Source organism: Bufo gargarizans, chromosome 5 (assembly GCF_014858855.1).
Source record: "Bufo gargarizans isolate SCDJY-AF-19 chromosome 5, ASM1485885v1, whole genome shotgun sequence".
Classification (NCBI taxonomy): domain Eukaryota; kingdom Metazoa; phylum Chordata; class Amphibia; order Anura; family Bufonidae; genus Bufo; species Bufo gargarizans.
In genome coordinates, this window is record NC_058084.1 from 372302939 (window position 1) to 372325162 (window position 22224).

Here is a 22224-nt window from a genome sequence, read left to right on the forward strand (position 1 = left end):
AGTAAATCCATCAGAGCAGCAGCTTTTAATAAAATCAAGAAAAGTACTATAGATTGAACCATCAGAGCTGCTGTCTGATGGATTCACTAAGAAAGAGAACAAGAGTCTGCAGATGTAGTGAAGCTGAAAGTTGTAGAGGAAAATGTGTAGAATTTTTTTTATAAGGACCAGGACCAATTGGAAAAATTATTTTTTAGCCCAAAATAGGTAAAATTCATTATTAAAATAATTGGCCCCAAAATTTGTCACTTATCTACAGGGTAGGTAATAAGTATTTAATCAGTGACCCGATTGTTAGGAGTCTTAGGACTCCCACCGATCACAAGATTAGGGGTCCTGTGTTCCTTCATTCATAACTATGGGACTGGCTGAGTATTATTCTTGGTGTATTTTCTGCCGTCCCATAGAGAGGTATGGAACATCAATGCACATGCTTGATAGCCACTCCATTCATATTGAGAGGGGAGACAAGACCTAACAGTTGGACCCCCCCATCAATCGGACACAACTTGTGGATAAACTGTAAGTTTAAAGAGTGGAACTACCTCTTTCATTTTTCTGTATAAACAATTACAATTAAGGGGCTACCACCAAGGAGCCTATGATTACATATCCATATTGCAGTCTGATAGAAGTGGCGGATAGGGTGAGAATGATGATGAAAATGATTGTATATTGGAGAGGACTTGGGAGCCAGATTGCGGTGCTGAGGAGGAAGTAACATCAGTGGTGGCCATGATGGTGGCAATAAAGAGCAGAGGCAACATACAGCAAGAACCTCCCAAAAAAACTAGCAAGGCCAGATTTGCTTCTAATATGGTCAGCTCAAGAAGTAGTGGTGCCACTGATACTGCGGGCGTATACTCAAATGTGCCACAGCCAAACTTGGCTGCTGCTGTTTGTGAGAAACTCCTGTCTGCAGTTATTCTCCACAGTACCTGAAGAAAAAAGCATTACTTTGCTTATGATCTGCAGGATTAAAATAAGCGGTGGGCTTTCAAACACAAATAAAGCAGCATCACCACTTACTGTGGGAGAATAGAAGTGGGGCCAGCTCTCGAAAGAAGAGTGTCCTCCTTCTCTCGGTCTCCTTTGCTGCAGCCAGGCTGCATCCATGTTCAGTATAGTATCCTTGTCATCCTTAGTTAATGCTTCTCCCACTCAGATTTCTCTTTCCCCTCCACCGCCTACTCAGCTTTGTTGTCAGCTATTAATAACAGAATGTGTGCCCAGGAAACAACTGTATAAGCCCATCAATGCTCTGGTTTGCAAGCTTAACTGCCACCTGACCAAGTTGCTAGTGGTGTAGTCACTGACATACCAAATAGTGGATTCTGCTGCGTGCTCAGCCTCACTGGAAGATACCTAGCCAACAATATTTTTCCCAAAAAGCTATGCCTGCCTGGTGGCAAGGTTCGCCGCACCTTTCAATTCTCATTGTGGCAAGGTGCATTCAATGGTGGACACCTGGAGCAGCTGTTACAGGCAGGGACAGTATAGGTCTTTCACAGCCTACTGCGTTAAAGTTTTTTTGAGGCACTAGTGAGGCAGCACCAGACCAAGAAGGTGAGGTGAGGTCCTACTAAAACCTCCACATTTGTGCTGGTCTGGGTACCACACCAGGTGCTTATCCACCTTCTCCACTTTACATTCTCCTGTCCTCCACAGAACCTGGGCAGTGTGTTGCACCCACTCTCCCTTCCTCCTACCATACATGTAAAGTAAAGAGTTGCCATGCCATGCTAGAGTTAATTGGCCTGGGTGAGAGTAGCCACACAGCCAATCACTTGCTAAAGTGCATCAAGAAGCAAATATCCACTGACTGTCTCCTCAGTCCTCACCAACTCCAACTGGACATGGTGGTCAGTGACAATGGCAGGAACTTTATGGCTACGCTGCATTTTAGGAAATTACCCAGTGACTTTTTTCTGGCACCAGACCACCTGAGAAGAGAGCTTTTGTTGTTTTGAGGTTTGCAGTGGCAGCTCATTAGAGATGCCTGTCCCGTACTCAGCCCATTGAAGAGGCCAGTATGGACAACTGCAAAATCAACAATGTCACCTCCCTTATATCTTAGAGCAGGTGCTCACGCTGATGCAACAATGGATAGTTGAATAAAAACAGCTTATGCTAGCCAACCTATAGCTGCTGGGGACCCATACAGAGAAAGGTACATGGATGAGGAAGTGGAGGATGAAGATAAGGAGTTGCCACTGGAGTTGGAGAAGGGGGAGCCATTGGAGGAGAAGTTACTTGTGCTGACAATGACACCAACAATGATGAGCAAGCATCTCAGTGGATTTTCTGACAAGCTGACGAGAATGACAAGCAGTATGCTTGCTTGCTTATGTTATGACAGGTGTATCCTTTCTATCAAGCAATCTGATGATTATTGAATAGCCATGCTTTTAGACCCTCGCTGTCAAAGCAAAATGGGGGAATACTTTCCTATTGCCAGGAGACACCTTGTATGCAGCTTGCCACAGTTTTTGTCGAGTAGAGGCCTGCCAACCACATGTCTGAAAGAGAGACCCCTCTCTGCCCTTCAGAGAGTAACCCACCTCCTGATTTCTCTGCTACCACAAGCAGCAAAAACCAGTCCAGCATTATCAAACTGATGAAGAATTTTTTTCCATGTGCCTTACTGCCTGGATATTTATGTTCAGTACTACCTGGACACTGACCGTTCTCTGGCCCATGCTATGTTCCCTTAAACTATAGGCTTCAGGGCAGCCATATTGGAACAGTCGCCAGTGGCCAAGTGTGCGCTCTCTATACCGTCTTGACCAGCCTTCAATGCCATCTCAGAGAGGGTTTTGAGTGCATTGTGATATCAAAATGTACGAGGCATGAATCCGCGGGGATTTGCACACACATCTGTCTGAGGTCAGTGAATAGATATTCCCTTGCTGATGGTGCTCAATTATGCCACTGCTGCTGTCTGCCGGCCTACCATCATGTTCCATACTGTATGGATGCTTCTAACACTGCCTTCATGCCACTGCTGCTGTCTGCCTGTCTATTATCATGTAATATACGTATGGCTGCTGCAGCTGTCATCATCATGTCACTGCCACTGTCTGTATGCCCACCATCGTATTCTGTACTGTACTGTATATCTGTTCCTGCCATCATGCCACTGCCGGTGTCTGCCTGCCTACCATTATGTTCCATACTATATGGTTGCTGTTGCTGCCATTATGCCACTGCTGTTGTCTGCCTGCCTATAATCATGTTTTGTACCGTACTATATAAATGCTCATGCCACTGCCACAGTCTGCCTACCTACCATTATGTTCTGTAGTGAATGACTGCTGTTGCCATCATGTTGCTGCCACTGTCTGCCTGCCTACCATCATGTTCTGTTCCATTAAATCCACTCTTTTGTCTGACAATTAACATTTGTGCATGTATAAATATGGGCAGACATTCTGCCCCTGTTACAGCACAATTATTGGATGCTTATGCATAACAAGCCACTTTTTCTCATAACATTAACATGTGTGTGTATAAACAGTTGAAGACATCCACCCCTATTAAGACATACTGTGATTTTGGGATGCTTAGTGCCAACAAGCCACAGTACTTTTTCCATACCACTTTGTGTGTTTAAACACCATCTGCCCCTTATAAGGGTCAAGTCTGAATCAAAGTGTCATATACAATTTAAAGGCCAATTTGAGTATATTTGATTTGTGTAAAATCGATTTGAACACAAAACAACTTTTCAGTTAAGTTCTGGACACCAGTCCATATAAAGGATTCTCTGCAGCTGGAAAAAGTACAGAGTAGAGCGACTAAACTGATAAGTGGCATGGAGGGTCTTCATTATGAAGAAATATTAATAAGAATTACATTTATTTAGTCTTAAGAAGAGACGTCTAAGGGGAGACATGATTAACCTAAACAAATATATAAACTGTCCATACAAAAAATACGGTGAAAAACTGTTCCATGTCAAATGCCCTCAAAAGACAAGGGGGCACTGCCTCCGACTGGAGAAGAAAAAGTTTAGTCTCGAGAAGTCAAAACTTCTTTACTGTAATAACTGTGAATCTGTGGAATAGATGTGATCACGATGTGGTTGCAGCAGGAACAGTGGACAGTTTTAAAGTTCAGTCTCGAGAAGTCAAAACTTCTTTACTGTAATAACTGTGAATCTATGGAATAGATGTGATCACGATGTGGTTGCAGCAGGAACAGTGGACAGTTTTAAAAAGGGTTTAGATGAGTTCTTGAAAGTGAACAACATTAATGCTTGTGAAAACGTGTAGAAATCTGAGTCTTATTTCCTTCTGTGATTCTCGTCCCCACCTATCCCTTGGTTGAACTTGAAGGATTTATGTATTTTTTCAACCATATTAACTATGGAAATTCAATGAATCGAACACAAACTAAATTCCATGAAGTTTGCTTATCTCTAGTCTAAAGTTACTATTTTTTTTACTGAAGTCACTAAATTTTTAATGCTACTGATCTCTCACCTCATACTTGTCTTTTTTCAAATCCTAGCTTTTGGTACTCAGATACTCCTAGAACTAACAATAATGCAGAATTACACAACAACCAAGTGGTTGCCAAAACACAATATGTCATCAACACTGGCAGAAAACAAGGTATTAAAATAAACTTATTGATAGATAACAAAAACAAAATGAAAAGGGTCACATATGAAGGAGATGATCAAGCAATAGAGAAGATGTCAGATGAATATCAAACAGGTAGATAGCTGGTGAATGACATCAAACAGAAATATAAAAATTCTGAACTAAGTCTGATCTAAATTCAACCCAGTGATCAGCCAAGACAATACATCTCCTTAGCAACAGACAAATTGCAAACACAGTAAACATGCCAAACGCTGTGCAACTACAGATCCCAGAATACACTAAACTAGATCAAGAACAGTATAACAGAACTGGGGAGTAAATGCATATGGCAAACACTATACTTTACCACTACAATGGAATAAGGCCTGAATATATAAAATATATATAATTAGCAACTCCACCCAAATCAATGAGGCAAAGCTAGGCAACAACCAAACTCAGATACAAGGCAGTTTCATAGCAATTGGCCCAAAAAATAAATTTGTAACTAGGCGAACATGAAACAACAGAGACACCCTTGTTGCTTGTATGCTTGTAAAATGTGTTGTACAATGCAGTCATTACCATAATTATATGGTTTATTACTGTATATTTAAACACTAATGTTGAAATGAAATTTGGTTCATGGGCGAAATCTGTATGGCGTTTCCATGCACTCTTCCTGCATATAGACACAGATGTCTATCTTAGATACTTTATCGTCTGTTATTTTATTTTCACTGCAATTGTTGCTGCTAAAAGTTTTTTCCTCTGTAATAGTTACTATATCACTGAGACTTTCTGGCACTAAGGAGACATTTTCTTGGAAGAAAGTAAATAAAGAATATGCTATAGCTCTATTTTTAGGAGCAAAAAAGTACTACTATATTTCTGAAATAAAAAAATTCAATCTAAACTACCAGGTTTAGATCTTTAGAGTTCCTCAGGCAAAGCAATTTGACTTCAGAACAACACATTATTTTCTAAGCAGAATGCAGCACAAAGTTCAAAGAAAAAGCACATTTGATACAATTTGGAATCTTGTTTTTCCATTTCGTAGACAACTCTCTGCAAAATTAATATTTTAAAGGATAGCTGTCATATTTTTATTTTATTTGCTAGTTTATTAGAGCTAGGCATGTATACCTGAGTTAGTCTGTCAATGATTGCTAAAAGATGTGTAATTACCTTATAATAACAGCTTTCATTAATGTCTCCTGTCCCTTTCCACTGCTCCCTTAAAAGACCGTTGCTATGGCTCATCTGTCTCCGGCTAGGAAGATGGAGAGGCGGTCCTTCACACTGCATGCCTGCATTAGGCTCCAGAGTGAGGAGGTGTGTCTCTCAGTATTCCAATCTGATTGGCTGGCAGGAAGATGCTGGCTATAGCAAGTTTGTATGTGACCTGAGGGAATGCAGTTTTGGCCTCAGAGAACTGGCAGAGGAGCCATCTTGAGAAAATCCTCATAATGTAGGATTCAAAACAGCCGTAACTAAGGGGAAAACTCAAGGAAAACTGTGGAAAGTGAAGAAACTAAAGATTGCTTTATGCATAATGCTGCTGCAGCAGTTGCATATGCTACAATAGATTTTTTTTAATGCAAATATGACAGTAATCCTTTAAATCCACCAGATTTTCAGATACCAGATAAAAAAATAAGGATATACATTGTTCTTTGACCTAAGCATAATGGACAGCTTGACAGTGATACTGATGGACAGTAATTACAGTATCCTGCCTATGCTTAGAGATTCAATAACATTAATGTTTACATAAAGTTTGTTTTTTATATTAGCCTGTTTTTAGTTCGCTACATTATCTTTGTCTTAAAAAAAGTTTCACAATAAACGTATAAATAATAATTTCTGTGTGGCTCTTGTGATTCCAAGCCCCTTTTTTATTTCTGTTAAATTGTCAATGTTCTCTGCACATTGTGCTATAATAGTCTGAGACATTCTCTCTGTTCTAGGCTAGTCTACCAAGAGCAGGACATGTTTTATACTATCACAATATGTATAGAGTAGTTATTGAAGCTGGTGACCATTTGACACAATGGAAGAGGGGGCTAGGAAACAGAAGCACGCCAGAAAGATTTAAAAAAAAATATAGCACCAGGTATTTTAATTATGTATTTTTCATGACATTTTTATTTTTAACTCTAACATTTTTAATACTTTTATAAGTATGTAGGTAAGAGGCAAGGAAAAAAAAACGTTTGATATATGTGGTGGCATTTTAATAGTCTCAAGGTGCTTTGTTTTTAGGGTAATATAAGGATATTTTTTTATTCCACCCCCCCCCCTTCCTAATGTTTTAATAAATTATATGACTCATCTTTGTATGCATACAGTGATTTAGATTTATTTTACCCCTAGATTAGATAATATTCAGATGTAATTGTATAGGCATTGCTATTGTAGATTCACCAAAATCCTATTTACTTTACATCTTAAGGGGTCTTTGGAACAGGTTATGGAACAGTGCTGTTGTGCTGGCATCCTGTGAGAGCTGCTGCCCCGTTGTTCCTTGCAAACTACACACTCAAGCAGCCCTCCTCCGGTCACGCTTTTTCCTTAGCCAGTGGTGGTCTCGGCTGTCGGCACATGTAGTATCTTCTGCAGTCTGTGGCCTTACTTGCTGCAGGGATCTCTTGCTGTCCTATAGGTAGTAAACTCTCTCCCAGCCCCTTAAATGGCCAGTGAGTGCATGTCCAAATCATTCCCCAGCCTATAGCTGGCCACCCCATGGTATATAAGGCACCTTGACCAGTGGCAGGTTGCTTGAGTTGAAGGTGTTATATCCTGTCTGACTGCCTGTGTACCAAACTCCTGCCTGACAACTGACTCTGACTACACTCCGCCTGTCCTGACCTTGCCTTTTCCTCATATTGCTCTTTAGTCACCTGACCCGACTTCAGTTGTGTCTTCTGGCTACGTTAGTGCTCCGCCTGCCCTGGTCTTATCCATATTCTGGCTATGCCTAATGCCTAGCCTCTCGGTGTTGTACACCAGTGTCTCCTTTCCCCATAGGTCAGCCGCCAACCACACCTGGACTATATCTGGAGGTAGCAGCCTTGTCCCCACCCCCCATCTGCTTTGCAGCGAGGTCCAGATGTCTGTAAAGGGTTTAAAGGGTGAATACTGTGGAGCTCCTGGGATAAAGCTCTTAATATTTACTCACAGTCAAACCAGTTAGTTGGTACAGTGGTATATAACAAGTGCATTGGTAAGACTGGTTCATTTTAAGACTTTTGCACTACCTATAGATATGGGGGAATTTATTATGAGGGGAATAGTTGAAGTCAGTTTTGCTTGAGTCTGTTTTGGAGTACTTTATGCCACATTTCTCAAATTTCTCATGTTACTTGATAAATTTATATTATTCTTAAATCTAACACTTGTGTGTAGAAAAGCTACTCCAGTGTCCCTCCTCCACCCTCCTACTGAAGTAAGATTGCAGCTTCAAAAAAAAAAAAAATCACCAACCACACCCACTTTCCCACCCATATTACATTACCAAAGTGAGTGGTGTAAAAATATAAAATGTTGCAACATTTTTTAATGAGTGAAAAAAAGTCTCAAAAGTCCTATTTGCGACTTTGTAGAGACAGGATTATGGAGTGAAGGAATGATATATAATTTCCCTATGTAAGAAAACATGCCATACCCATATGACCGTGGGCCCAGAGAGCTTGACTCAAGTTCACAAAGAAGTTATTTAAAGAATAAACTATCACTTTTAGCTCTTTTTGTTTATTTACGTGATCCTAACTTAAAAAAAAAATAAGATCAATTAAACACGCCAGTATTGAATTGAAAACCACAAAAAAAACTAAGATGCAACATCTTAAAAGAAAAGAATAACGAGCATACAGTATACTGTAATACAACTAAAACCACTGGTATTATTTTACTTCTTCTTTTCTTGCTTGCATTCACCCTCATTTACCACATGAGGGAGTCAGAAACTTAATAAGCATTAAACAATGGCTAATTTTCTGTTCAGTTTTTGCAAAGTTTAAATTTAAGCTAAAGAAAGGACAGACCTAATCCTTATCTATAGAACTCCATTTAATGCCTACCTGGTTCAGTCTTTGCCAATATTCTGGTCCCTTATTTTCTATTTTTCTTAAACTTGGCGGAATGTACCAAAAACAGATATTTGCATATTCTGGCTATAAAAGTAAGACAAATACATAAAAAATACATGAAATGCAAAGTAAAATAATGCATAAAAACAATGTTACTACATGTACACAATCTACATGTCTCTACAGAAGTTCTATGCTTATAGATATTTATTTCAGTTTTGGATCTTATATTCTTTATATTTGTTGAACGAATAGCAACATTTGGTGTTCTACCATATATATAACAGATTTTAGAGTGTTATTTATTTATTTTATTAAAAGTTAGAATTCTGAAAATTAGCAATTTGTAAATAGTGAGAAAATGGAGGGCGCATAGATTGTTTATACAGTATGTGTGATGAATACATTTTTCAGTTATTTCATTATAATATTATGTTTACTTTAAATATAGTTTATTTTCATTTTCTGTGAGAAATCTTAGTTTTGAGGTATATGACTGAGGTATATAGCTTTTTAACTCTGATGAAACCACACACATAATATTCACCTGTTATTAGAATTTTTCCCTTTATGACCAGGAGTGATTCAATAACAGAGCGGCCATAGGGAAATAAAATAGCCACTATTTCTCTTCCAGCCTTTTGCCTGCTATAGCTGCTGTAGACACAGGCTGAAAAGTCAACTTGAACAGAACTGTATTATGTCCCCTATAGAAATCTATGGAAGACATACAGTGTGGTTATCTCATTGATTCACACAGTATCATGAGGGGAAACCAACTATGGCATATTTGTAAATCACATATTATTCCTGGAGGAATAATGTGTGCCCCTGACGAAGGCACGCCGAAACGCACGTTGGGGTAGCGCCATCCTAGTTGGTCTCCTCTTGGTCTGATACCCTGGTGAGTCTCATTCATTCTTTCACATTCCGGTTTTGTTCCATATGGATTGTTACTCCTCTGCCTGGTATTTACTTGCAAGCCGGATGTCTATGCTCCTTCTTGTGCGGGCATTCCATTTTCATTTTCTCATATTTGGGACTCACCTTTGTCATTATATTTACTGTGTATCCGCGGTGTTATTAAGTTATTATATTCTCTCATCATTATGTATTTATCCCGCTGATTACACATACTATTACTTATGACCGGAGTTCCCCTCCCAGGGTGGCGCCGTTTTTTCCTTTCCCTGCTCCTTTTCTGTTTCCCTGTCCCACTGCATTTTCTGTATGTAATTTTGATGTTTCTTTATGATACAATAAAATATTTATAATATTTACTATTTTGGCTTTTTGAGCTCCATTCCTTCTTTATTCTGACTGGAGGAAGCAGCACTCCACTAAAACAAGGAGCAATAGAAATTAATTCTCCTGACTTATGGAGTCCCAGCAGTGGACCCCTAGTGATAAATCTTACCTATCTAGTGGTCACAAAATGTATGACCACAATGTTTTGCACCACTACTGGGTCCCACTGTACACGGTTTTAGTGATTATCTCATGCCATCGTGTATGTGATGAAAATGTACAATATATATAAATATATATGTATATATATATAAATATATATATATATATATATATATATATATATATATATACACAGCTGTACCACGTGGGTGAATAAAAGTTTTTTTTTTCACTTTTATTTTGGAGTGCTACCCTTTTTCTATCACTATACAGTGAGTAAATGCTTATTCCCATTGGGCATTGCACTCCTTTATTACAATTGTTTTTTTGTCTGTGCTGCCATTATATATATATATATATATATATATATATATATACACAGTACAGACCAAAAGTTTGGACACACCTTCTCATTCAAAGAGTTTTCTATATTTTCATGACTATGAAAATTATAGATTCACACTGAAGGCATCAAAACTATGAATTAAGACATGTGGAATTATATACATAACAAAAAAGTGTGAAACAACTGAAAATATGTCATATTCTGGGTTCTTCAAAGTAGCCACCTTTTGCTTTGATTACTGCTTTGCACACTCTTGGCATTCTCTTGATGAGCTTCAAGAGGTAGTCACCTGAAATGGACTTCCAACAGTCTTGAAGGAGTTTCCAGAGATGCTTAGCACTTGTTGGCCCTTTTGCCTTCACTCTGCGGCCCAGCTCACCCCAAACGATCTCGATTGGGTTCAGGTGACTGTGGAGGCCAGGTCATCTGGCGCAGCACCCCATCACTCTCCTTCATGGTAAAATAGCTCTAACACAGCATGGAGGTGTGTTTGGGGTCATTGTCCTGTTGAAAAATAAATGAAGGTCCAACTAAACGCATACCGGATGGAATAGCATGCCGCTGCAAGATGCTGTGGTAGCCTCGCTGGTTCAGTATTCCTTTCAATTTTGAATAAATCCCCAACAGTGTCACCAGCAAAGCACCCCCACACCATCACACCTCCTCCTCCATGCTTCATGTTGGGAACCAGGCATGTAGAGTCCATCCGTTCACCTTTTCTGCGTCACACAAAGACACGGTGGTTGGAACCAAAGATCTCAAATTTGGACTCATCAGACCAAAGCACAGATTTCCACTGGTCTAATGTCCATCCCTTGTGTTTTTTAGACCAAACAAGTCTCTTCTGCTTGTTGCCTGTCCTTAGAAGTGATTTCCTAGCATATATTCTACCATGAAGGCCTGATTCACACAGTTTCCTCCTAACAGTTGTTCTAGAGATGTGTCTGCTGATAGAACTCTGTGTGGCATTGACCTGGTCTCTAATCTGAGCTGCTGTTAACCTGCGATTTCTGAGGCTGGTGACTCGGATGAACTTATCCTCCACAGCAGAGGTGACTCTTGGTCTTCCTTTCCTGGGGCGGTCCGCATGTGAGCCAGTTTCTTTGTAGCGCTTGATGGTTTTTGTGACTGCACTTGTGGACACTTTCAAAGTTTTCCCAATTTTTCGGACTGACTGACCATTTCTTAAAGTAATGATGGCCTCTTGTTTTTCTTTACTTAGCTGATTTTTTCCTGCAACAATACAAATTCTAACAGTCTATTCAGTAAGACTATCGGCTGTGTATCCACCTGACTTCTCCACAACGCAACTGATGGTCCCAACCCCATTTATATGGCAAGAAATCACACTTATTAAACCTGACAGGGTACACCTGTGAAGTGAAAACCATTTCAGGTGACTACCTCTTGAAGCTCATCAAGAGAATGCCAAGAGTGTGCAAAGCAGTAATCAAAGCAAAAGGGGGCTACTTTGAAGACCCTAGAATATGACATATTTTCAGTTGTTTCACACTTTTTTGATAAGTATATATTTCCACATGTGTTAATTCATAGTTTTGATATATATATATATATATGTATTCACTGAGGAAAATAAACTGTCAGATGACATGCCGAATGTTGAAATAAATTCCCCATTAAACGTGTCCTGTCTGACCCAGGAAGAAGTACAACAGCGACTTAAAATAGACAAATCGCCAGGACCGAATGGCATACACCCCTGTATCCTAAGGGAATTAAGTAATGTCATAGCAAGACCCTTATTTCTGATATTTGCAGATTCTATATTGACAGGGAATGTCCCACAGGATTGGCGCATGGCAAATGTGGTGCCAATATTCAAAAAAAGGTCCAAAAACAGAGCCTGGAAACTATAGGCCGGTAAGTTTAACATCTGTTGTGGGTAAACTGTTTGAAGGCTTTCTGAGAGATGCTATGTTAGAGCATCTTAACGGAAATAAGCAAATAACGCCATATCACCATGGCTTCGTGAGGGATCGGTCATGTCAAACAAATTTAATCAGTTTCTATGAGGAGGTAAGTTCTAGACTTGACAGCGGCGAATCAATGGATGTCGTGTATCTGGACTTCTCCAAAGCATTTGACACTGTACCACATAGAAGGTTAGTATATAGAATGAGAATGCTCGGACTGGGAGAAAACGTCTGTAAGTGGGTAAGTAACTGGCTCAATGATAGAAAACAGAGGGTGGTTATTAATGGTACATACTCAGATTGGGTCACTGTCACTAGTGGGGTACCTCAGGGGTCAGTATTGGGCCCTATTCTCTTCAATATATTTATTAATGATCTTGTAGAAGGCTTGCATAGTAAAATATCAATTTTTGCAGATGACACTAAACTGTGTAAAGTAATTAACACTGAAGAGGACAGTATACTACTACAGAGGGATCTGGATAGATTGGAGGCTTGGGCAGATAAGTGGCAGATGAGGTTTAACACTGACAAATGTAAAGTTATGCACATGGGAAGGAATAATGCAAGTCACCCGTACTTATTAAATGGTAAAACACTCGGTAACACTGACATGGAAAAGGATCTAGGAATTTTAATAAACAGCAAACTAAGCTGCAAAAAACAGTGTCAGGCAGCTGCTGCCAAGGCCAATAAGATAATGGGTTGCATCAAAGGGGGCATAGATGCCCGTGATGAGAACATAGTCCTACCACTTTACAAATCATTAGTCAGACCACACATGGAGTAATGTGTACAGTTCTGGGCTCCAGTGAACAAAGCAGACATAGCAGAGCTGGAGAGGGTCCAGAGGAGGGCAACTAAAGTAATAACTGGAATGGGGCAACTACAGCACCCTGAAAGATTATCAAAATTAGGGTTATTCACTTTAGAAAAAAGACGACTGAGAGGAGATCTAATTAATATGTATAAATATATCAGGGAACAGTACAGAGATCTATCCCATCAGCTATTTATCCCCAGGACTGGGACTGTGACGAGGGGACATCCTCTGCGTCTGGAGGAAAGAAGGTTTGTACACAAACATAGAAGAGGATTCTTTACGGTAAGAGCAGTGAGACTATGTGATTTTTTGGCCAGGAAATTGGCTTCTACCTCACAGGGATTTTTGCCTTCCTCTGGATCAACTTGCAGGATGACAGGACGAACTGGATGGACAAATGTCTTTTTTCGGCCTTATGTACTATGTTACTATGTTACTATGTTGATGCCTTCAGTGTGAATCTACAATTTTCATAGTCATGAAAATAAAGAAAACTCTTTGAATGAGAAGGTGTGTCCAAACTTTTGGTCTGTACTGTATATATATATATATATATATATATATATATTATAACATATGGAGTGAAATATTTACTAAGCTTAAAGGGATTCTATATTCATCAAATATACACCAGTAATTGCATATAATTAAAAATTAAGTATAGCTAGTGAACTATTAAATAATATGTATCTGCATAGTGTCACCTGCTGTTTGCTCTTTTCCTTATTTTTGTGTCTGTCTCACTGAGCTAGTCAAACAGTCTCATTTTAAAGGCTATGTACACCTTTTGAGGCAATTTTTATTGTTGGATTGTACACAATTTGAGCAAAAATCATAGTTTTTTATTTAAACTTTTGCACCCCTTTCTCTGTACAGCCTTGAGATTCTCTGGTAGCAGGATCTATATTTTTATTGTTTCTCATCACTCAGCTCAGTTGATGGCTCCTTATTGCTAATCTCTAACCTCCTAAACACTATAGCTGATGTCTTATCTTGCTTATAAGAATGTGGTTTAAATAAGTGTTTATAACCTTTAACCACCTCCGGACCGCCTAACGCAGATGTGCGGTCCGGAGGCGGCACCGCTGCGCAGACTGACGCATATACGCGCATGCGCAGTTCGGGCCGGCATTTCGTCAAGGGGGGTCGCGTCATCAGCTTGCAAGGCAATGATCGCGGCTGGCAAGCTGATGATTTAAAAAAAAAAACAATCAGAGTGCCAGATAACAGATCATATTAGTAAATATGATCTGTTATATGGCTGGCCTGCTCCTCTGCTGGTTCTTTTTGTCGGTTGGATCCAGCAGAGGAGCAGGCTACACAGTGAGTACACCAACACTACATACTAGCCCCAGATCACCCCCCTGAACCCCAATTAACCCTTTGATCACCCCTTTGATCGCCCCTGTCTATCACTAGTGAAAGGAAAAAAGTGATCAGTGCAAACTGTCACTTTGTTTTTTCACTGGTATTGACCGTTAGGTTTTAGGTATAGTTTAGGCCCCTTGGTTAGGTAGTTTAGGGATCGGTTAGCTCCCAGCCCACCGCACCGCAGTCACTGATTCGCTGATTAGCGTATCGCTAATCAGCATTTGTACTTTTATAGTATCTGGAAGTGATCAAAACTGATCACGGTCAGATCTATAATTGTATTAGTGTCACTTTAGTTCTCCCTCCACCCAAAACGCAGTGTTTGCCCGATCAGGCCTTTTTTTCTTGGGTAGTCTTAGGGAATACCCCTAAATTTAGTTGCCCAAATGTCAAACAGGGGGTACTCTTCTGAAGAGGCCTACAGGCTTCTGACTCAGTCGGATGAGGAATGGGAACCCTCATCTGATGAATCTAGCGGGTCAGAATACGAAACTGTAGAAAGCAGTGGCTCTCTGACCCAAAGTTCGGACGAGGAGGCTGAGGTCCCTGATAGCAGCAGGCGTACCCGGCCCCGTGTCGCTAGACCGCAGGTTGCGCAGGATCCGCTTCAAGAGCAGCAGAGTGGGGCTGCTGCTGTCGGATTACGTGGTGAGGCATACACCAGCAGCGCAGCCCTCCCTGGACCTAGTACCAGCACTGCCATACAACCTGGTGAAGTGGCAAGCACCAGAAGGGCAGTTGAAGCTGGTATGGTGGCACGAGCAGTAGTGACCCCGTCGCAGCCACCGCAAAGACGTGCCCGTAGAGCCCCTAGAATCCCTGAGGTGCTGGCAATCCCTGATTGGCAGTCCCCAACTTCAGCCGCACCTGTAGTTTTCCCTTTCACTGCCCAGTCTGGAGTTCGGCTTGAGACAGCTCAGATCGGTTCGGCCCTGGGATTTTTTGAGCTGTTCTTGACTGCGGAGCTCTTAGACATAGTTGTGGCCGAAACAAACAGGTATGCCACACAATTTATAACCGCCAACCTGGGAAGCTATTATGCCCAGCCTTTCCGGTGGAAACCAGTCCAAGTTTCCGAAATTAAAACTTTTCTGGGCCTCCTCCTCAACATGGGTCTAACTAAAAAGCATGAATTGCGGTCATATTGGTCCACGAACCCAATTCATCACATGCCCATGTTCTCTGCTGCTATGTCCAGGACACGTTTTGAGGCCATCCTGCGTTTCCTGCACTTTAGCAACAACACCGCCTCCCGTCCCAGAGGCCACCCTGCTTTTGACCGGCTCCACAAAATTCGGCCCCTCATAGACCATTTCAACCTGAAATTTGCAGATTTGTATACCCCAGAGCAAAACATCTGCGTAGACGAGTCCCTGATACATTTTACCGGGCTCCTTGGCTTCAAACAATACATTCCAAACAAGCGCGCCCGGTATGGGGTCAAATTGTATAAGCTTTGTGAAAGGGCCACAGGCTATACCCACAAATTTCGGATCTATGAGGGAAAAGATCAGACCCTGGAGCCGGTCGGTTGCCCTGACTACCTGGGGAGCAGTGGGAAGACAGTGTGGGACTTGGTGTCATCCTTATTCGGCAAGGGGTACCATCTTTATGTGGACAATTTTTACACAAGTGTGGCCCTCTTTAGGCATTTGTTTCTAGAACGGATTGGCGCCTGTGGCACCGCACGAAGTAGTCGCGCGGGCTTCCCCCAACAGCTCGTTACCACCCGTCTTGCAAGGGGGCAGAGGGCCGCACTGTGTAACGAAGAACTGCTCGCGGTGAAATGGAGAGACAAGCGTGATGTTTACATGCTCTCCTCCATTCACGCAGACACGACAATATAAATTGAGCGAGCAACCCGTGTCATTGAAAAGCCCCTCTCAGTCCACGACTATAACCTTCACATGGGAGGGGTGGACTTCAATGACCAGATGTTGTCTCCGTATTTAGTTTCCCGCAAAACCAGACGCTGGTATAAGAAGGTGTCTGTATTTTTAATTCAATTGGCTCTGTATAATAGTTTTGTTCTCTACAGTAAGGCTGGGAGAACTGGATCCTTCCTCAAATTTCAGGAAGAGATCATCGAGAACCTCCTGTACCCAGGAGGTTCCGTGGCCCCATCCACCAGTGTAGTTAGCCGTCTACACGAGCGACATTTCCCCAATGTCGTTCCTGGTACCTCAACCCAACCGTCACCCCGAAAAAGATGTCGTGTCTGTAGCAGGAGTGGAATAAGGCGTGACACCCGCTATTTCTGTCTAGTGATGAGCGAGAGGTGCCATATTCGATTTCGCGATATATCGCGAATATTCGAGTGAATATTCGTGTTATATTCGTCGAAATCGAATATTCGTAATTATTTAAATTTTTCACAAATAATATGCAATTATTTTAATCGCGTGTTGCGATTTTTCTAGTATAATAGTATAAGGCAATGGTATTTTACGAAATTTCGTACTATTGCTCTAACTTCGTCTTTTAGAATATTACGAATATTCTAAAAGACGAAGTTAGAGCAATATTACGAAATTTCGTAAAATACACATATATATTGTAATTTAGCTAATATAGTGCTATAATCATTTTTTTTTCTTTCATTTTTTTCCCTCTTCTGAACTTAAGCTTTGTAAAATATGTACACTGTTAAAAAAGTTAATATAGCAGTATATTAGCTAAATTACAATATATATGTGTATTTTACGAAATTTCGTAATATTGCTCTAACTTTGTCTTTTAGAATATTCGTAATATTCTAAAAGACGAAGTTAGAGCAATAGTACGAAATTTCGTAAAATACACATATATGGAATATAGCAGTGCGAAGCTGAAATTGCGATGCGATTAATATAACACGAAATAATTGCATGGTGATTTATACTTAGTACTGCTATAGTCCATATTCGGCGAATATGGAATATAGCAGTACTATACTTCGAGTTATATTCATCGCATGGCGATTTCAACTGATGGACTATAGCAGTACAAAGTAGAAATCACCATGCGATTATTTCATGTTATATTAATCGCATCGCAATTTCAGCTTCGCACTGCTATATTCCATATATGTGTATTTTACGAAATTTCGTACTATTGCTCTAACTTCGTCTTTTAGAATATTACGAATATTCTAAAAGACGAAGTTAGAGCAATATTACGAAATTTTGTAAAATACACATATATATTGTAATTTAGCTAATATACTGCTATATTATTTTTTTTTAACAGTGTACATATTTTACAAAACTTAAGTTCAGAAGAGGGAAAAAAAATTAGAGAAAAAAAAATGATTATAGCACTATATTAGCTAAATTACAATATATATGTGTATTTTACGAAATTTCGTAATATTGCTCTAACTTCGTCTTTTAGAATATTCGTAATATTCTAAAAGACGAAGTTAAAGCAATAGTACGAAATTTCGTAAAATACACATATGGAATATAGCAGTGCGAAGCTGAAATTGCGATGCGATTAATATAACACGAAATAATCGCATGGTGATTTCAACGTAATTCTCTAATCCGACAGTACATTCTAGTACATGGAGCGTCCCCATGGTGATGGGGACGCTCCATGAGCACGGCAATGAGCACTGAATGGAGCATTAAAAAAATAAAAAAATAAAAAAAATAAAAATATTCGATTTCGCGAATATATAGCACTATATTCTAAATATTCGCGAAATCTCGAAATCGCGATATTCGAGAAAAATATTCGCAATTCGAATATTCGCGCTCAACACTATTTCTGTCCTGACTGTCCTAACCACCCTGCCCTAAGCTTTGGAGAGTGTTTCCGGAAGTACCACTCACAGGTACACTATTAGCATAGGGATCATCTCACCAGGACAGGCACACAGGGCTATTAGGGCCCATTCACTCACACAGCTGCTGCAAACCTCTCCTTTCACCTGGGACAAAGTGCATAACGCACTTCGCCACATCTTTGGGCGATTTGCGCTTTGCACATTGACCCATGGGGAAGGAGAGGTTTGTTCTATAAAGGTAAAAAAAAAAAAAAAAAAAAAAAAACACCAGTAAGCAAAAAGGTTAATGTTTAGTTCAAAAAGTTAAAGTTTATATATTCTGTTCCAAAGTTAATAAAATTATTGCGTTGGCAAACACTTTGTATAAAAAAATAAAAAAATATCCCGGCAATGATTTATTCATCCACATCGATTGAGGCCTCTTTCACACGACAGTATGTCCATTTCAGTGTTTTGCGGTCCGTTTTTCGCGGATCCGTTGTTCCGTTTTTTGTTTCCGTTGTGCTTCCGTTTCCGTTCCGTTGTTCCGTTCCGTTTTTCCGTATGGCAAATACAGTATACAGTAATTTCATATTAAAAATTGGGCTGGGCATAACATTTTCAATAGATGGTTCCGCAAAAAACGGAACGGATACGGAAGACATACGGATGCATTTCCGTATGCATTCCGTTTTTTTGCGGACCCATAGACTTTAATGGAGCCACGGAACGTGATTTGCGGCCAAATATAGGACATGTTCTATCTTTAAACGGAACGGAAAAACGGAAATACGGAAACGGAATGCACACGGAGTACATTCCGTTTTTTTTGCGGAACCATTGAAATGAATGGTTCCGTATACGGACCGTATACGGACCGCAAAAAACGGCCCGCAAAACGGAAAAAAAAAACGGTCGTGTGAAAGAGGCCTGATGTGAATGGAGAAATCTGGTTTGCTAGGGCATACGAGCTAAGTGGGTATGGATGTTGGGCGGAGCTCCTATGTCCTGGCAGACGCCTTTTTTTTTTAGCAGAGATTTTTTCATCCACATTGATCGATGTGAATGAAGAAATTTGTGCCGTTCATTTTTTTCTTTCAGCCCAGAGGCTGAACGGAAAAAAAAAATCTCATTACCTGTATGCTCAATATAAGGAGAATAGCAGAAACTCCTAATGCTGGCCATACATGTAATGATTGCGGAGACCCTCAAATGCCAGGGCAGTACAAACACCCCACAACTGACCCCATTTTGGAAATAAGACACCCCAAGGTATTTGCTGAGGGGCATATTGAGTCCATGAAAGATTTAAATTTTTGTCCTAAGTTAGCGGAAAGTGAGACTTTGTGAGAAAAAACAAAAAAAAGAATTAATTTCCACTAACTTATGCCCAAAAAAAAAAATTCTATGAACTTGCCAGGCTACTCATTGAATACCTTGGGGTGTCTTCTTTCCAAAGTGGGGTCACATGTGGGGTATTTATACTGCCCTGGCTTTTTAGGGGCCCTAAAGCGTGAGAAGAAGTCTGGGATCCAAATGTCTAAAAATGCCCTCCTAAAAGGAATTTGGGCACCTTTGCGCATCTAGGCTGCAAAAAAGTGTCACACATGTGGTATCGCCGTACTCAGGAGAAGTTGGGGAATGTGTTTTGGGGTGTCATTTTACATATACCCATGCTGGGTGAGATAAATATCTTGGTCAAATGCCAACTTTGTATAAAAAAAATTGGAAAAGTTGTCTTTTGCCAAGATATTTCTCTCACCCAGCATGGTTATATGTAAAATGACACCCCAAAACACATTCCCCAACTGAGTACGGCGATACCAGATGTGTCACACTTTTTTGCAGCCTAGGTGGGCAAAGGGGCACACATTCCAAAGTGCACCTTTCGGATTTCACCGGTCATTTTTTACAGATTTTGATTGCAAACTACTTCTCACACATATGGGCCCCTAAATTGCCAGGGCAATATAACTACACCACAAGTGACCCCATTTTGGAAAGAAGACACCCCAAGGTATTCCGTGAGGGGCATGGTGAGTTCCTAGAATTTTTTATTTTTTGTCGCAAGTTAGTGGAATATGAGACTTTGTAAGGAAAAAATAAAAAAATAAAAAAATCATTTTCCGCTAACTTGTGACAAAAAATAAAAAATTCTAGGAACTCGCCGTGCCCCTCATGGAATACCTTGGGGTGTCTTCTTTCCAAAATGGGGTCACTTGTTGGGTAGTTATACTGCCCTGGCAATTTAGGGGCCCAAATGTGTGAGAAGTACTTTGCAATCAAAATGTGTAAAAAATGGCCTGCGAAATCCGAAAGGTGCACTAATCATCATTTTCCGCTAACTTGTGACAAAAAATAAAAAGTTCTATGAACTCACTATGCCCATCAGCGAATACCTTAGGGTGTCTACTTTCTGAAATGGGGTCATTTGTGGGGTTTTTCTACTGTTTGGGCATTGTAGAACCTCAGGAAACATGACAGGTGCTCAGAAAGTCAGATCTGCTTCAAAAAGAGGAAATTCACATTTTTGTACCATAGTTTGTAAACGCTATAACTTTTACCCAAACCATTTTTTTTTTTGCCCAAACATTTTTTTTATCAAAGACATGTAGAACTATAAATTTAGTGAAAAATTTATATATGGATGTAGTTTTTTTTCAAAATTTTACAGCTGAAAGTGAAAAATGTTATTTTTTTGCAAAAAAATCGTCACATTTTGATTAATAACAAAAAAAGTAAAAATGTCAGCAGCAATGAAATACCACCAAATGAAAGCTCTATTAGTGATAAGAAAAGGAGGTAAAATTCATTTGGGTGGTAAGTTGCATGACCGAGCGATAAACGGTGAAATTAGTGTAGTGCAGAAGTGTAAAAAGTGGCCTGGTCATTAAGGGGGTTTTAGCTAGCGGGGTTGAAGTGGTTAAGTAATTTAGAGATAAGGTTTATTAGATGACCAGCATAAAGTAAAAGTTAAAGCAGGATTCACATAGCTAGACAAACAGTTAACCTTTAATATTATTAAATAATGGCTGAATATTTTTTTAATAAAGACTAATTGAAAAAAGATTTTTAGCCAAAAAAATACAATCACAAAAAAACAAATTGCCCCCCCCCCCCCAGCAAAGGTGTACATAGCATTTAAATCTTCGACTGCCACCAGCCATATGCTCTATTAGAGGCTGCTGCAGTTGCAGGGAAAGGACACCCCCTCTGAACTGCCAGGCTGAAGAGAATCTAGCAGAGCAATTTAAGCAGTGAATGTTTTATTCATACTGCATCATATTAGCGACTATTTCTGAATTTTGTTTCTAGAGGAATGGGCCTATTCCCCTGATTGATATAAAAATGGAAAACCAACATCTTATAGTACATGTTAATCTCAACCGGTACTGTAGCTCACATGGATCCAGAGCTCCCCCCAGTCATTGCTACATTTGCTTTACTATATTTATTTCAAACTGGCAGCTCAAGTTGCATATCCGTTCTGCTGCAGTTCTCTCCCTATCCCAGCTCAGAGGGCATGTACTCTGCTACAGCTCTCTTCCTTTTTTTATTACATATATTTGCGAAACTAAATAGATGCAGGGGCTGGTTTATCCCTTAGAACCCCGGGCCGGTTTTCACCTTTCTTCCCAGGCCATTTTTTGCAAATCTAACATATGACACTTTATGCGGTAATAACTTTGGAACACTTTCACTTATCCAAACCATTCTGAGATTGTTTTCTCGTGACACATTGTACTTCATGACAGTGGTACATTTGAGTTAATATATTTAATCTTTATTCATAAAAAAATCCAGAATTTAGCAAAAATTTGGAAAAATTCTCAATTTTTATTTCTTATTTCTCTACTTTAAGACAGATAGTAATGCCTCATAAAATAGTTATCAGTCATCATTCCCCATATG

General features: G+C 40.0%; 1 protein-coding gene across 1 annotated transcript in view; it reads right to left on the minus strand.

Annotated features, from left to right (window-relative positions):
* The window catches only part of GADL1 (glutamate decarboxylase like 1), a 465799-nt gene that overhangs the window by 64674 nt on the left and 378901 nt on the right, over positions 1-22224 (minus strand). The window contains exon 14 of the mRNA XM_044293805.1: positions 8672-8764. Within this exon, the coding sequence (XP_044149740.1) occupies positions 8672-8764 (93 nt within the window). The remainder of the gene's footprint in view (positions 1-8671; positions 8765-22224) is intronic.